Source organism: Plectropomus leopardus, chromosome 8 (genome assembly GCF_026936395.1).
Source record: "Plectropomus leopardus strain MGB_pleo_1.0 chromosome 8, ASM2693639v1, whole genome shotgun sequence".
Taxonomy (NCBI): Eukaryota; Metazoa; Chordata; class Actinopteri; order Perciformes; family Serranidae; genus Plectropomus; species Plectropomus leopardus.
The window spans coordinates 10884324-10901701 of record NC_142183.1 but is presented as its reverse complement, the minus strand read 5'-3'; the positions used below and the strand labels follow the sequence as shown (position 1 = coordinate 10901701).

Below are 17378 nucleotides of genomic sequence, written 5' to 3'. Positions count from 1 at the left end.
TTAGGCGAGATGTACCAGTTTCCAGTTTAATGCTAAACTGAGCAGCTGATAACTCCAGTTCCAACTCTTGGCAGGAATGCAAAAAAGGCGTGTTTCTCAAAATGTTTAACTATTTCTGTACAGATGATGAAAGTCTATTGACAGGATCCTAAAAGAGAGCAGAGACGGAGATGTTGGAAAAAAAAAAAGAATGTATAGATACTGTGAAAAGACACTTTTCTGCTGAATGAGGAAATGTGAAAATCACCTACACTTCTAGTCAAATGGGCTATTGCACCTGTACGATACAAAAATAGAAAAAGGAGGGTTTCATCCTAAAATTCTGCCACAATGATTTACTTACCACTTTTAATCACAGGTAACCTAATTGTTGGAGTTTTTATGTCAAATGCAATTTTGGACTGAAACCCCTCAGAGACAGTAGGGACTTCACCACAAACACAGTATTATCTCGCACAACTACAAATGAAAACACAGTATTTCACAGTATTTCAAAAGCAACAGTGTTGTAATCATATGTGCAGTCAGATTTAAACATGTTGGCTGCAAGATTTCCATTCAATTTCAGGTATATGATTCCTTAGTACGACCCTGTCATCCGTCCCCACCACTCGCACATTCCTTCATGGTGAAAGTATAGCACAACTTTTTTCATGTTGTTGTAACAGTTTTTGGTATCAAATGAGTGATATTTTCTGCTTCATTAAAAAAAACTCATGAAAATTATGGTTTTCCCTTTCATTTTATAAAAATGGCAAAAAAAAAAGATGCAACTAAAATTTTGAAAAGTGTCTGCATTAATTAAGAAATCCTGTATCATCATGTAATTCTGCAGTAGTAATGGATAGTGTTTGGACCAGAATCAGACCGTTTACATTTCGTGTTCATGGCATGCGTCTCATACCCCTGAGGCCCCCGTGGTTTCCTTTTAGCCTTTAAGGTGAGCGTTGTCCTTTTTTAAGATCTCCATCCTTTGAGGGCTTCATTTTCTGAGAGAGGCTCTTGATGCATCCACGCTGACAAGGACAGAAAAAATAAGAGAATCAATACAACATTCACACACACACACTTAATGAGGCACAACATTTAAAAAAAGATAGTAAAACACGGTTTCCGGGCATTTTTCCAATGAATTTTAAAAATGTTTCGATAAAATTTTACCCATTTCCATGACTCCAATGAAGTAGTTAAATAATGAGGCCTATACAGCAATCACAGTGTGCAATAATGAGGCTCTCACACAGTGTGTGCTATGCCTCAAAGGTATTGTAGCAATACGACGCAAAACAATGGCTATTCACAAACCATTCTGTTAATTCCAAACTATTTCCAGACATAGAAAAAGGAAATATGACATTTACTGTTTGGCAGCCCAGTCGCCTGAAGAAAACGTTGGCATTATATGTTTCTGCAAACCATGAATACATTATATTTGTATATTTCATATGCATGATATGCAGCAGCATGCAGGCCTACGTTTGAGACTGACAAACAACACAACAAGATGTGACTTAGTGAGTAATGCTAAATTTCCAGCAGGCTTTTAGGCAACAAACGTGACTGGTTTGTTGGATCCATTGCTCACAAAAAGCGATTTTTTTGGCTGTTTCCTACCTGGATTGTGCACTGGGTAGTTTAAGCCCCAATGTGACCTTTTCCTTACCAAAACTATGTGGTTTTCATGTTAAGTTTCAACATATCTGCTACAAAATGTACAAATGTTGATGTATCCGTGGTTTGTAGAAACGTACAATGCTAATGTTTTCTTTTTTTTTTTTTAGTGCCGATTGGGTTGCACTTTGATAAATACAATATAATTAGTCCACAGCTACAGTACTTCACCAAAGTTCTCAAAAAAAAGCACTGTTATAAATTATGTTATGTGCTACCTTCCACAAAAAGAAGACAAGAACTGCCAAAAACAGGAGCAACGCAATGACAGTCAGGAAGATTATCCACCAGGCAACTTTAGCAAAGTATGTGGCTTTTCTTTCGAGGAACACCGTCACTTTTACCTGTGGAGCCAGACATCATAAGAGTGGGTTATTGCGGTACATTAACAGGTGAGTAACTAACTCAGATTTCAGTGTGTGGACTGCAGGATAATAAGAAAACCCGTTTGTAACGTTTGTTACGTCAGTGTGACGATAGACACTGCAATACTAGGTTGAGAATTCTCACCATTATCTAAGCCCAAATGGTGGATATCTTCTCTTACACAACATATGTAAGTCATGTCACAAAATCAAAAACACTTATGGTTGTACCTTTGTCCCAGGCTTATCCGGTTGAAGTCTAATATTCTCTGGAGAGTTTAAAGTGAGAAAAGCATCCACGACAATGTCCAGGTAGTTCAAAGAGCTGTAATCCTTAGGGGGAGAGACAAATTACATGAGTGAATGGTGGTGCACTTCAGAACTTCATGTTCTCATATATCAATTAGTTGTTTGGTCTATAAAGTATCAGAAAGTGGTGAAAAATCTCATCAAGGGTTACCAAAAGCCCAAGATGACATCCTAAAATGTCTTGTTTCGTTCACAGCCCAAAGATTTTTAGTTTACTGTCATAGAGGCGTAAAGCAACCAGAAAACATTCACATTTAACAAGCTAAAATCTGTGAATTTGGACTTTTCCCCCTTAAAGTAAATTTCTCAAAGCGATTAATTTAATAGCTGACAAATAATTAATTATTTCTTGCAGCTACACTTGCAATAGTTTTGAGTTGGACAGGCTGACAACAAAGACCCCAAAAAGCTTAAAGTCAGCTGGAATAATTCTTGAGAACAATATCTTAAAACATCAAAACTGAAGCATTGTCCTCACCATTATCCAACAGAGCTCATGCATTTCAAACATATGAGAGTTTGGGATTTTACAGAAACATAGGAGTATATTTCAGAGAGGATGCAGAAGACATGCATTTGCCCCCCCCAAAATAACAACAACCATAAAGTAGTAGAGGACTAGCAGACTCTTATACCATAACTTTACACTGAAAAGGCAAAAAAAAAAAATCACCCAAAAGGAGGAAACTGATTGTTTGACACAAAAGTTTCAAATATAGTGGTTCCCAACTGGTCTAGCCACATGGTTTAGATTTCTCCTTAGTCATCGGTTCAAGGTCCACATTTAAACATAATTACAACTTATTTAAATTTTTTCACAAAATGCAAATGAGACATGGGCTTAGAACACAAGGAAATAAAACTTGTCCACTCGTTATGGACCTACGACCCAAGTTTGGACAACGACCCACCGGTGGGGAACCACTATTCTAACAGACTCCCAACCCTACATTTCATGTGTTTTCCCCATTTTGAAACTAAACTTCTTCCCTTGAACAGAAATAACACACCTCTGTAAGGGTGGTGTTCCTCAGGCGTGCGTGCAGAACTATGAGTTCAGTAATGTTCAAACCCAGCAGAGGGCAGCGTACCTCCACACACTTCAGTCCATCAGCGCAGGTCTGAAAGGAAGGACACACACCTGAGACTGACACGGGACATATGACTGAACTAAGCTCACTAAAGACTAAACTAAAACAAAAACAAGGTGTGAAAAAACAGTTAATTAAAGTAAATAAAAACTAGACTTTAGGGGAAATTTTAAAAAAAATCATATTGTATACTAACTAAATTAGCTTTTTTAAATATACAGAAAATGTTTAGTCTTTGTCAATTTGGTCAAGTTTGTCAACACAGCAAGCATGAGCAGGTACTGTGTTTAAGAGAGTGGGGTGTCTACATGACTGTGAGTCAATTTCATCACACAGTGTTGTGTTTGTATTGTAATACATAATCTGAATTTTTAAAATCTTGCTGCTGTCAAATATTCTTCTTATTATATTTAAAGATTTTATTTTTGGGGTTTTGCTTTTGTTATATAGGACAGATTAAGCATGAAAGGAAGAGAGAAAGAGGGACATGATGCAGCAAAGGGCTGCAGGTTGGAGTTGAACCTGCAGCTGCTGTGGCGAGGACACAGCCTCTGTACATGCGGTGCGCGCTCTACCAGGTGAGCTCCTGGGCGAAACCCTTTTTATATTAAAAACAAAACAAAAGAACAAAAAAGCAAACAGCAAAAGAAAAATAAATATATAAAAAACTGTTGAACAGAACTGAACAGCCCTTTTGTCTTTGATTAAATCGTTGAGCATAAAAAAATTAATAATAATTTGATTTGAACTTCATTTCATATATATTAAAAAAATAGAATGAAATACAATAAGGGTATAATATAGTTATACACAGACATAGAAACATATCCAAAAAGGAGTAGGAGGAATTAAAAACTTATTAAATCCCACCCCTTCTCCATCAATTATTGAAAAATGAAATGCTTCGCTTCCATTTTATACAAAAAAGAAATTTCTATGCAATAATCTATGTGCAACATAATAATAATTATTTCGTACCAAGGTTTTGTATTTCCTTCTTTTTAGAAGAAAGTCCAACCCAGCAGTAGAAAGCGCTTCATGTTCAGCTTCACGTCGTCTCCTTGAGGGGTTGTGCCAACCCTCGATAGCAAACATCATCAGGTCAGAGGTGTTTATTGTTAGAGGCATGGATTACATTTTGAATAATAAAATAAAAAAGGTAGAGGTGTTTATTACCTTGACATGTTTCAGTGGATCGACCTCGTTCACAGGCGAGCAGGGGACCGACTGCACACCCTCACTGCCGATATGAGTCAAATACAGAAGCCCTTTTCCTACAGAGTTCTCCTTCGGCCAGAAGATGTTCAGCGATGCATTGGCCAAAGATTTCAGCGGTCGGCCCAAATTTGTTATCTGAAAAAAAAAAGAAAAAAAAAAGACATTAGAACAGTTTTCTTTGCCCAGTTTGGGTGGGAAATAAGCTATTGAGGAATTTACAGTAAGATGCAGTAAAGTAGAGCTCACCCTAAATTCATACTGAACTGGAATTCCAATTTCATCGAATGAGTTTATGGTGCTCTCAACTCTCAAGTTTTCCCCGAGTGACACTTGAGAGGGCCTGGCGAGACTGAAAAACAAAAATAGACTTGTCAACATTTGTTGATCATTTCAAAATATTTAAAAAAATGTCAAGCCACAGTTTAATAGCTGTCTTTTCTTTCTTTCTTTCTGCTTCTATTTTTTTTTTTTTTACTAAATGTTTATTCATACTTGTGAACATTTGAATTATAGACAGCTACTTTGTCAGGAAACAGTTCAGCAAAAAATGATAAAAACAAATAATGGGGTCATGTACACATTTAAACAGGAATCTCCAAAGAATGACATCAATTAAATAGAAATAAAATAAAGATGACTTTGAAAAAACAGATGTTATGTTTGGGCTAATTTACAGTTAAATCAGTACAGTGCTGTATCAAATCTAAAATAAATAATTGCAGGAGCCCATTAGTTTAAAAACGATTCTGTCTTTAAAAGGAGTTTTGCTGTTACTGTTTTTCCACTTTTATTAACAGTCTTGCTGTTGATGTAAGGTTGGTGGTAGTAGTGTGAGCCAAAATAAAATCATATTTTTTTTCATGTAAACCTTTTCGTTTCCATAGCTCCATCAGGGATTGCTCCTATAATTTAATACAGCAGGTCTTGTGATAAAACAGTGTTCAAAATGATAATTCTGCAAAAAAATATCAATTTCAATGAAAAAAAACAAACAAACACAGAAAAACAGGCATAATCCACTTAAAACAGCAAATACAAAAAGTATTAAATAATTTATATTTGTGCTAAAATGACAAAACTATATATATGTTTAAAAAAATCAATCTAATAAAATATCATAATTTAAAAAAACATAAAAACAATCCATGCTTACCCATATACCTGCAAATCCAGCCAAAAAAACACTTTGGCTAACGCCTCAACTGGTTGTATATTCTGCACACTCGTCCTGCATCACAGGAATAACACCAACATTTATTCATAATCACATACAGATACAGCATGCTAATAAAAAACTGATTAACCGACTTACGTTTTCAGTTGCACGGACACATTGATGTTTTCGGTGCTCAGCATGATCTTGGATGTTGAGAGTATGACATAAAAAGTAACCTGAAGGGAATAATGCCGCTTTAACACAAAACATGCACACAGTAATACACAATAGGGATGCTGCAACATACAGGCAATGACAATAACCATGATCTAAAAAAGAATCATCGATGTCACGTTGATACTACACCTTATATAGTATCATGTAAATAATCCAGCACCTCTATAATAACTTAAGGTTCTTTCCGTTCTTGCTTTGCCTCCCTCCTCCAACGCTACCTGGTGGCCTTTTCACTATCTATTCATTGCAAATGCTCTTTGTACACAGTTATGATTGATGATTTTCACAGTAATTAATTTGCCAAAAAAGGAGAAGAAATCCAAAATATATAAAGAAAAAAAATTTAAGTTGATTGGTAGCATTTTCTTTCTTTCAAAATAGATACTGCAATAACATTATGACGTTGAACTCTTTTTGCCATGATAACAGTGTAGTGAAACACAGTGGAGGAATCTGGGCGGTGTAACTCACCTCAGCATCTCTTCGGAGAGGATTTCCCAGTTCACAGTTTATTAATGTTCCATTTTTGTTGGCTGTACAACTCACTTGTGTTTCCTGCAGACAAATGCATGCAAAGAGCGAGGAAATATGTCTATTAGTATTAGGGTAATCCCAGTACTGGAATGTAACTAAAGTACAGTTTACTAAGTAAAGTTTACTTAACTGCTGTACAATTTTGTTACACTTGAACTTTAACCAAATATTTTCATTTTCTGCTACTTTAGATTCTAGTCCATGACAATTCAGAGGCAAATATTGTACTTAATACTCCCTTACATTAATTAGTAGTTTAATACGGAGCCCTACGGAGCTCCTCTGGTGACATTTGATAAAATTAATAATCAATTATTAAAAAGACAAAAAAATCTGATTAACAAAGAGAGCTGTGACACTGTTGACACAAAAAAAAATTACCAACTTTTTGTGTGTCAACAGTGTCACAGCTCACTTAGTGGATTTAGATTCACAATGCAAGATATAATCAATAGATATGTTATGATGAATTATTATCAGTTAAGATGAGACCCCAGGTGATCCCCAGGGGTAAATTCATCAGAGGAACAGCAGTATATAAAGAAATTAAAAATAAGCTCCACCTTTACCAGCTGCAACATTCAAGTGACGAGCATATTAATGCATCAATAATTATAATCCAATTACGTCAACTATGCTGAAAGGGGACCCTGCAGAGTACTTTTACTTTTTGTACTTTGAGTATATCTTAATGATATAACGATATAATAATTGTGTACTTGTCAATGCAGAACTTTTACTTGTAAAGGGAGTATTTGTAAATATTAGATATCTAGATATTTTTTACTTTAACTCAAGTAAAAGGGCTTCTTCCACGACTGGATAATAATTAAAAAACAAACAAAACATCCTACAATTTTCATACATATTTCACAGTAAAGCCAATAATGTTAAAACGTAAAGGTCTTTCCTATCACAGATCATTTTCCTTATTGGCTGATATTCCATATTTATACTTCACACACTTACAATTTACAGCACACATTAAAACTTACCACAATTGTACCTTTAGGTCAGTATAAAACTCTGATTGCAAACTACTCTCCTCTTTAATGTAACTGTTTCTAACGGTTCTGTTGTTTGGTTTCTCATTAATTCATCTCTCTGTTTAATTTTATTTAAACTGTAATCTCAATGATTCCCTTAGGTTTAAATTAAGTTTGAATGAATATGGCACAGACCATCAGAATGTGTTGGTATGTTGATGTTTTTTTTAATCTGTTTGTATTGTCTATTGTAATATAATGTTTTTTTAACCATGTGTGGTAAGTGTTTTTTAGTGTGAGGTATTTGTTCTGATTGTACCTGCCCAGGGACTGCAGATGTAAACTAGCTAACAGTTAAATCTGGCATGAATCATCTTTTCTCTTTTTGAGATTAATGTTTTTTTTTTATGTATGGCCCTTGATTAAATAAAGACATGAAAAACAAAATATAATAAAATACAAAATAAAGATACAAATAAAATAAAAACATTTAAAAAAAAATACATTTTATTTTTAAATTAAATAAATTAAATTAAATTAAAAAAAAAAATTTTCACCACAGGGTATTTGTATACTTACTGAAGCTTCACTGTAGACAATGGAGACGAAATCAAGAGTCTCTGGGAGGCTGATGATGGATTGACTCTGGTGTGCATCATCCCCATCCCTGTTAGTCACAGTAATCTCCAGAGCTACGTCTTCAACAGACGGAGTGATGACCGCAACACCATCGTCTCTATGGACGGGACACGACATGGCATGAGTCTGCAGTTTGTTTGGAGGGAGTTAGTTCTGATTACATATAGTGCTTAGTTTTTTGAGTTTAATTTGTTTTCTTACTTGGCCAGTGGTTTGAAAACATCTTGATTATTTTGTCTTTCTCTGGAGCAGAACTTGTACTGTAGCTGTAGGTTACTTTGGCAAATGTTGTCCCTGCCACAACCCTTGTTAATTAAGATAATCTGTGAGAAAAACAAACAAAGCAGAAATGAACATTTTTGTACTTTTAAAATCTAAGACTGGTTATTAATACAATTCTCTCACACAAAATTTACAAATTTCTAAAGACAAACAGGAAAACAGACGTATACATGCGCATCTCAAATAAAAAAATATTGTGAAAAAGTTCATTTTTTTCATACTTTAATTCAAAAAGGTAAACTTTCATATGTTGTTTATTCATTACACGTACATTTAAATATTTCAAGCCTTTTTTGTTTTCATTTTGATGATTTTTGCTTATTACTCATCAATATCAGAAATCTAGTGTCTCAAATTATTAGAATATTTCCTAAGATAATTCAATAAGTTATTTACAATACAGAAATGTCCAGCTTCTGAAAAATATGTTAATTTATACACTCAAAACTTGGTGGGGCTCCTTTGCTATAAATTACTGCATCAATGTGGCGTGGCATGGAGGTGATCAACCTGTGGCACTGCTGAGGTGTTACTGGCGCCCAGGTTGCATTGATAGCAGCCTTAAGCTCATCTATATTTTCAGGTGTTTCTAATGTTTTGAAATATGTTTTTTTTTCTACATTCTTTTACATTTTTCTAGCTGTAAACTATAATTATCAAAATCAAAATAGAAAAATGCTTGAAAAGTTTTAGTTCATGTAATGAGTGTAGAATATATTAATTTTTTTCTTTCTTAAATAACTGACTCAACACAATATTCACAACACAATATTCTAATTTTTTGAGATGCACCAGCAGACATACACTCGTACCTCTGAGACAGTGCTCTTTTGCTGATAGAGGTTGAGGACAGGTGTAAGGTCGGGCAGACCTGCACTCGTCCTGGTTGTCTGACTGGAGTTTGACAGAGAGACGGTGACGGAGACAGGGATACTGTGCAGCTTGTCCTTGATGCCACGCTGCAACACAAGAGTTATAGTTTGGTTTAGCGCATACATAATCTGGTATTTGATTGGTCTGTTTGAAAGGGACTTTGCAGCTGAAGAAAAGCACCAGAAGTCGTATTCGGGTGTCAGTACAGATTTCCATCTTCTGTCCAGGCAGCTTCAAGTTTCCTTGAGGTGAACCCAGAAAATTTACTCTGGGAGGAAGTCTCGCTTTTCTCCTCTCAGCATCGGCCTCAAAAGCGTAGTCGAGGGCTGAGAAAGAAACATAATATTATAACAACTGATATTTATACTGATACATGTACCCACTGCTGCTATTACTGCAGCAAACACTGCAACTGCTATGACTTTATTTATGGCAGCTGCTATCGAAATGATTGCGCCTACTTCAACATATGTCAGTAATAGCAGGCTACTAATAACTCTTATGTAAGACAAAAAAATAATGCACTGCAGGTAACAAAGGAGGTCTGCTTACTGCAGGCTCCAAATAAATAGTTTTTTTTCTCTATTAAAGGCAACGCTTTGATGTACAAGATTTTCCTCGTGTCTTTTTCATGTTTGCCAGGTTTCTCTTTCACACTTGATGTTTGGAAGATTTTGTACAAAATTAAGTAATAAGGACTTTATTAATGGCGTTTTAATAAGATAAATTAACTATTTATTACAATTTGCAGACCTCCTTTGTTTTCCATAAAAACATTAAATGCCATATGCAACACCATATAAGAGGTGAACAACCTTATATTCAGCGTGAAGAATATTGAACTGACAAAAAGGAAACTTACACAGTTTGGGGTTAAACGATGCTGGATGTGCCGTGTAGGTAAAACATGCCCGAACTGCAAAATAACTTAACGCATGTTTGTGCAAAGACACATTGGATCAATAGTCACTATGTTAACAGTTATATCACTTTGACATATACTGTATGTTTTCTAGCATCTTACCACGTAAGTTTTGTACATTGTTCTTTTGTGATGTCTATTTCATTTGGTGTTACCCGCAGAGAGCTGCTGACGCTGACCACTGGCCTCGCTCTGAAACAGAGACAACAAAAATGACAGGTTCAATCAGTTCGCTGGTTTGACATTTGTTATGAGCAGACAATGGTTGTTAGAAATATTAAGAACAATCAGAAGTGTGTTGTTTTGGCTCTTTTACAGCACAGTGAAACTAAAGTTTAACACCATGCAGTGTGTGAACATTAGATAGAATATTCCCTAATATGGTGCTTCTAATAACAGGTGCCTACAAAGAAAGTGGCCTAATCTATATGAATCATTTTAAACACACAAAAACAAGTAAATATTGGGAGAAGGTTGAAGCAAAAGGTGTCCTAAACAAATCTGAACATGCAAGAAACAAGAAAAGACAAAAAGGATGAAAAACTAAATATAGAAAATTGTATTTTAAACTGTAAGTCTGTTCTGGATGTGTTAAAAATCAAGAGTTTTCATCTTAAATCAATATATAAAGCTCCGAAAAATTTGTTTTCTATATTGGGTTGTATGCTTTACATTATTTGTTATTTATCACCAACATACATACTGGCTTTATGAAAAACATTTTTGATTGTAATAGGTTACTGCTGTACTGAAAAAAAAACATTTTGTTCTTTAAACTTACCTGTAAACAAAGACAGAATCAGACAAAGATCCCACAGCCAGATCAGGGTACTGATTGTCATCCACATCCAAGTTTCCAGACAGAGAATATCCAAACAGAGTAGCTTTCTCAGGTGAAAGAACCTGAAAAACTCAAAATATTGGAACATAATTTCAAAGTCTGTTTTTACTGCCTAAATATTTCCAACAGAGCTCTGAACAGGTGCTCTTTTCATAAAATCTCACCTGTGCAGGCTCTTTGTTGATTCCCTCTGATGAGCCGTAGTAAAGGTAGACTCGACCAGAATCTTCATATGGCGCCCCCACAGCAATATCTGTCAAAGATTAACATGATGGTAAGTACGAAGACAAAGATAGTACAGGTATCTTGAAATTAAGTCCAAACTTAAGTCAAAAATGCTTTTCTTGGGTGAAAACGTTTTTCCATATCTTAAAGTATATTTATCATTTGTGGGTTCTGCCCTTATTTTACTCAAGATAATTTTAGGCTTTAGAGAGACAGTTAATCCCAAAATCAAAAATACATATTTTCCCTCTTTCCTGTAGCGCTCTTTAGTCATCTAGGTTGTTTTGGTGTGAGTTGAAGGAACAGTTGAAGTAACCGTGCCTCTGCAAGTAACTCACCTGGCATCCCTGAGCTAGCTAACGTCATAACTCAACCAAGGGAGACGCCACTATTGTCGCCACTATTTTACTCGTCGAGTTGTTTCAAACAGAAGCCTCTTGTCTATGAGTTGATGCACGCTTCCTTCTGCACGGGGATATGGTTGGCAGGTGCAGTTCGATGAAAAGAAAATAGTTCCCTCATAAAACTGCTCACAACAAGGTCTGTGAATTATCTTGAGTAACGAGGTCATCATTTCTAAAAAGAGACAATTCTGTTGAGTTTTTCAAATGTACTTTTTTGGCACTTTGAGCACCACAAGCTGGGTGCCATCTAATTTTATTGTGTTTGAGAAAAGGCAGACATCTCAATGGGGGATATCTTTAACACTCGACATCTCACACCAAAACAATCTAGACTGATGAATTTTGCTACAGGTAATAGGGAAATGTGTTTTTTGATTTTGGGGTAAAATTTCTCTCTGATGTGAAACTTTTGAAAGATGAAATACGATATAAGTTATCTTACAAATGAAAAGTCCAGTTCAAACATTCATTTGCTCATCACAGTACACTCAAGTCTTTTTTTTATTGCTACTGGTATGACCAGCAATTTGTGGTTGATAATGTCAGCAAACTTTAGATGAATAATTCTGTGTTTTAATATTCATCAGATTTCCTGTAATCACAAGTTTGGCCAAAGAGGCAGCTGTTTAACCAAAGATATTTAACGTTTACCAATATCTGCTATACAAAGTAAGAACTGAGTTTTCAAATTAGAATAGGCGTAATTTCTTACTTTGTCAGTTTAGTCAGTTCAGGATGTATTTTATATGAAAATGACAGTACCCCCATAACCATCTTGATTGATATCGCCAACGTTTTCCACTGCAAGGCCAAACATGGAGTCTGTCTGTCCAAGCAGTTGGATGGGATCAATCTTCTCCCAGTTTTTTCCTTTGTCATTGATATAAATGTAGACTGCTCCTCCAACCAAACCATCTTTAACAAAGAACTGCGGTGCTCCTACAGCGAGGTCCTCCCACCTGCACAAACCACAAGAACAAAAGACAGGAACTCTTTCAGCAGTCTCATCATAAAGATAATAGACAGGAAGACATGTTTGTTTTAGATAGATATGAACTGCGTACAAAGGATTCTTTGGCATAGATGTGGTTTATTACAATGTACTCAAGAGGAATGAATAACATTACTAGAAATATGTTTAATCTATAATTTTATAACCTGACTAGTATAATGGCATAAACTATAAAACCACTATTAGATATTTAGAGTGGGAAAAAGAATTACAATTTGCTCGAGCATGTTGATAAAATAAAGCTCATAGTGTCCAAAATTGAAAGTGTGTATTCTCTGGAAGACATAAATGCGGTCAACAAATTTCATGGAAATATGCTCATAATATTTTGATTTTTCTCGTAACTGGATTTTTCTCGTCCTGGATACAGATGCAGCCATCTTGTGCTGGTGATGTAATTTGGAGCCCGAGTCTGCGAGTTCCGGCCATCCGAATAATGAGAGAGCAGTGCCATTGATCTCGTGAACACCGATTGGCACCCACAGTTGCCAATCATGACTTCACACCCCGTTCTCATACCTACAGATACCTAATTGAAGCCACACTTAAATAAACATGGTTTCAACAAACAGAAAGGTGATAAAAACTACTTACAATGAAAGAAACCATCTTTGGGGAAAAATGTTTTTGATGTTTTTGGCATGTACCTTTGCCCATGGCCCATCAGCTAACATGCAGGAGTTTATGACCTATGCTGCAGCCGGCCACCAGGGGGCAATAAGAGATGTTTTGGCTTCACGGGGACCATTGGGGACCATTATTATTATAGTCTATAACTGTGCTAGATTGACGGTTATGGTGTCACCAAAACCTGTTAAATCTGTAGTAAGTTTTGACTTTTAACCAGAATGTTGTAAAGGGCAAATGCTGGTGCATACACAGTATTGATGAGAGTAAATAAATCATGATTTAACATTCTCTGGTAACCAAGAATATATATAAAAAAGTCAGTCCAGACAGATGTTAGGATGAGATTTTACTTCAAAACAAAGTTTACGATTGATGGACTGATCAATATAGATCTTTTCACTGAAATTGCATCGCTTGGCAACAGCTTGGGTCCATGTTTACTTCCTGACAGCTGATGTGGTTTAAACAGTCCAACTGTCCTGGGGTGGCCAGTGGTTCAGTGGATAGAACAGGCGCCCTGTGTATGAAGGGAGTGTCCTTGCTGCAGCAGCCGCGGGTTCGACTACGGCTTTTGGCCCTTTGCTGCATGTCGTCCTCTCTCTTTCCCCCTTTCACACTAACACTCTGTCCTATCCAATGAAGGCTAAAATGCCAAAAAAGAATAATCTTTAACAGTCTAACTGTCCAAAGAGTGGTACACATTCAGGCCCCGAAAAAATCAAATATTCAAGCACTTGAGTATAATTCTAAAGTAAAGTTACCCATCACCATTGAGATCCACCACTGCCAAATCGTAGCCAAATGAGGACGCCAGGCCCGGACCAGAGAGGACCAACTCCACCGACAAACTTCTCTTTAACACAGGGTCTGCCTTCAGAAATGCCACCTGCCCGCTGTAATTTCCTCTGGGCGCTCCTGAGACGATGGTCAGCTCACCCTGTCTGATGAGGGCCATACCAGAGTCAATGGAGAATCCTGGAGGACAGAGTATAAAAATGTTTATAGGGGAGTAATAGAAATAAAAACAGACTTTTAGGATTTCTCAAAATACTCAAAAAGAGCATTATTGCTAATGAAAATCACATCTTTATTAAAGTTTTTGATTAACCATTAGATACATGGAAAATAAAGACCTAACATGACATTATCAAATTGACAGAAACTGACCCAGGTAGCTGTCACTCTGTAAAGGAATGAGTTTCGTGTTAAATTGGTTGAAATCCCCAGTCTCACGAGAGTCTGCACTGAAGATTTTCTGATTGTCCAAAGCCTCCATTTGTACGATTCCTTGAAACAGTGAGAAAATACAGAAAAACAAAAGGTCCAGTGTATGGGATTTAGTGGCATCTAGCGATGAGTTTGCAGTACTGGAACTTTTTTCCAAGTACCAAGCATGTACGAGAACTATGGATGCAAACAAGAAAATGCAAATGGCACTATCTAGAGCCAGTGTTTGAGTCGTCCTTTCTGGGCTACTGGAAATAACATGGTGAACTCTGTGGAAGGGGACACACTCCATATTTATATATAAATAGCTCATCCTAACTTACAAAAAGACAATTCTTATTTTCAGGTGATTATACAATAACAAACTTGTGTTGCATCAAATGGAAAACCTTTGTTCAGGGAAATATGCAAGATTTTAATGTATGTTTTAGCATGTATGTTGTAAAGCTTGTGTGCTGAAACAACCAAAAATTATGATAATAATTTTTGTTTTTTTAACAAAAAAAGTGCACCCAGTGTACCCAGCTCTTCTAGGAAATTTTTTTTCACCATTTAAAGAATGAAAGTATGTATTTGTCTCCCATCTTTTAAGATTTTTATATATATATAGGGGGAACACTTTGACTTTGACTGGAAGCTAGTAAAATTAAAGTACTATACTAAGTATTAAGTACTGTTGGTTGTTTTTTATGCATGGGGACCAGCTGTATCCTTTTGGAGTTATTGTTAAAAAGCATTTGTGCATCAATTGTATGAAACTAAAAATTATTTTAAGCCTTATATATGTTGATGTTTCTTAAATGCAATAAAAGATGTAGAAAAAGAGGTCTTAAGATGATTTACAATCTCTTTGTAATGACTAAGCATATACTGTGCGTGTTTATTAATGTTGGCTGACGACACAAACACTTGGAGGTGCGGCCCCAAGTTTTATTTACCTTTCCAATAGTATGCTCCAGGTGCTCCAAATAACAGAGACGTGTTGTCCTTTGCAAAAGACGCTCCATGACCCTGTTGGCAGTATGCAAACCACTCATGGTCCAGTCGACGCTTGGTAAGATGCCTAGTGCCACAAACGACCCTTCTCCACGTCCTCTCTTCCTCTCCGACCTGCAGGTCATCTCCTAAGAGGTAACACTGACCCGTCACCAACTGAGGAGTGTATGGGCCCGGGCTCGGGTTCCACTGCTGGTATCGATGAGCACAAGACTACAAGAGAAAGATGAGGAGATTATAGTGTACTCTTAAAATAAATAAATAAATAAATGTGAAGAGTTTTGTTTACCATAACATTTTTACCAGGACCTTGGCTCGTCACTCTGACTCCCATCCACTGGTTGTTTATGCCGTTACTATCCAGGAACTCTATAAGGATAAACAAGTTGGGTTCACTGAGCACCTGCAATGTCTGTATAATTACATTCTTTACTTAGATCTTTAACTCAAGAAAAAGTACCAATATTATCATGTAAAAATACTCCATTTCAAGTAAAGGTCTGCATTCTCTAACTTCAATTCATGAAGAATATTCGCCTTTTTGGATGCTCTGTTCACCACTGAGCGAAGAAAACAAAGTATCATTCACAAATTCAAGGTAAAATGAGGTGAATAATTACAAATGGATTTTTCTGCAGGTGAAGTTTTGCTTTAAGTAAAGTCTTTATAAAATGTAGAAGTACTTCTGCATTTAAAGAGCCGCTGTGACTCATTTATCATTATATATTGTATTGGGGTTATTAGTACTGATGCATGATATAAATATTTCAGCAGCATTTTTACTTATGTAGCTGCTCAAAGTGTAGACTATTTTAGCTACTTTATACATACTTCAGTTCACTGGTTACCGACAAAGTGCTGGCATGATAAATCTGAGGGGTTGGGAGACCATTAATGAGATCATGAACAATAAAAAAAAAGGGCACTGCTAGAGAAAGAAACAGTAATTGAAATACAAGGATGTGAGAGTGGAAATTGCTGTTTGAGAAATCTGTTTACAAGTAACAGACACAAGAGACCTACACTAATCTTAATCTGAAGTAAGCACCTGTGAAATAAATGTAGTACTGACCACAATATATCCCTCTGAAATGTAATGTAGTGGAATTAGAAAGTAGCATGAATATACTCCAGTGAAGGACGTCGATGTATTAATACATTACTTCACATTAAAACACACAAAAATGAGTCATAGACTTTCAGATAAAATAGGCAAACATACCGTCATCATTGAACTCAATGGGCTGGCAGCGCTCCAATGTTTTAGTGAGATCACACTGGTAAACAAGGCCTGTAACATTCACTTGGTTCTGGTGTTTTGCTCGCGGAGCTCCAACCAGCAATCTGGAGAAAAATATCTCAGCAGGTAAGACACAGAATTTAATTTACTCAAACTTAATCCAATAATACTAATTTTCACTCACAGGTTCTTTTTGGTCGGGTTCAGCTGCTGGTGGAAGGCGACTGAAAATCCAAACAGGCTTCCTTGATCTCCGTTTCCCTGCAGCACATGAGCGGTGTCCAGATTAAAAGCTACAACATTAAAAGTCTGCAGGTGCCAGAAACACAACAGGTTTATCACGTGCCAATGTTTTGCCATGATTTGAATTAAAATGTGCAATGTGTCCTTGTTCATGCGGTGGCTGCGCTCTCTAAGAGCAGAGTGGCTGTAAACGCTTACAGAAAAGGGATTGGCCTTAGCAGGTGCTAACTGGCACGCTGTAGACAGACAAACAGGGTGTGGTGGCAAGAAATTTATC

The 17378-nt window shown here is 36.3% G+C and overlaps 1 protein-coding gene across 1 annotated transcript; it reads right to left on the bottom strand.

Moving 5' to 3' along the window:
* Positions 1-12: 12 nt before the first annotated feature.
* On the bottom strand, positions 13-17314 carry LOC121947778 (integrin alpha-6-like). The gene is given in 26 exon segments (XM_088080877.1): positions 13-961; positions 963-1016; positions 1890-2015; positions 2268-2369; positions 3356-3466; positions 4415-4516; positions 4613-4789; positions 4901-5003; positions 5808-5882; positions 5967-6046; positions 6519-6602; positions 8147-8303; positions 8408-8529; positions 9301-9447; positions 9542-9687; positions 10224-10288; positions 10386-10475; positions 11065-11186; positions 11289-11377; positions 12516-12712; positions 14157-14370; positions 14563-14682; positions 15561-15831; positions 15908-15987; positions 16841-16962; positions 17043-17314. Coding segments are annotated over 26 exon segments (3201 nt in total). The 5' UTR covers positions 17255-17314; the 3' UTR covers positions 13-928.
* Positions 17315-17378: the final 64 nt, after the last annotated feature.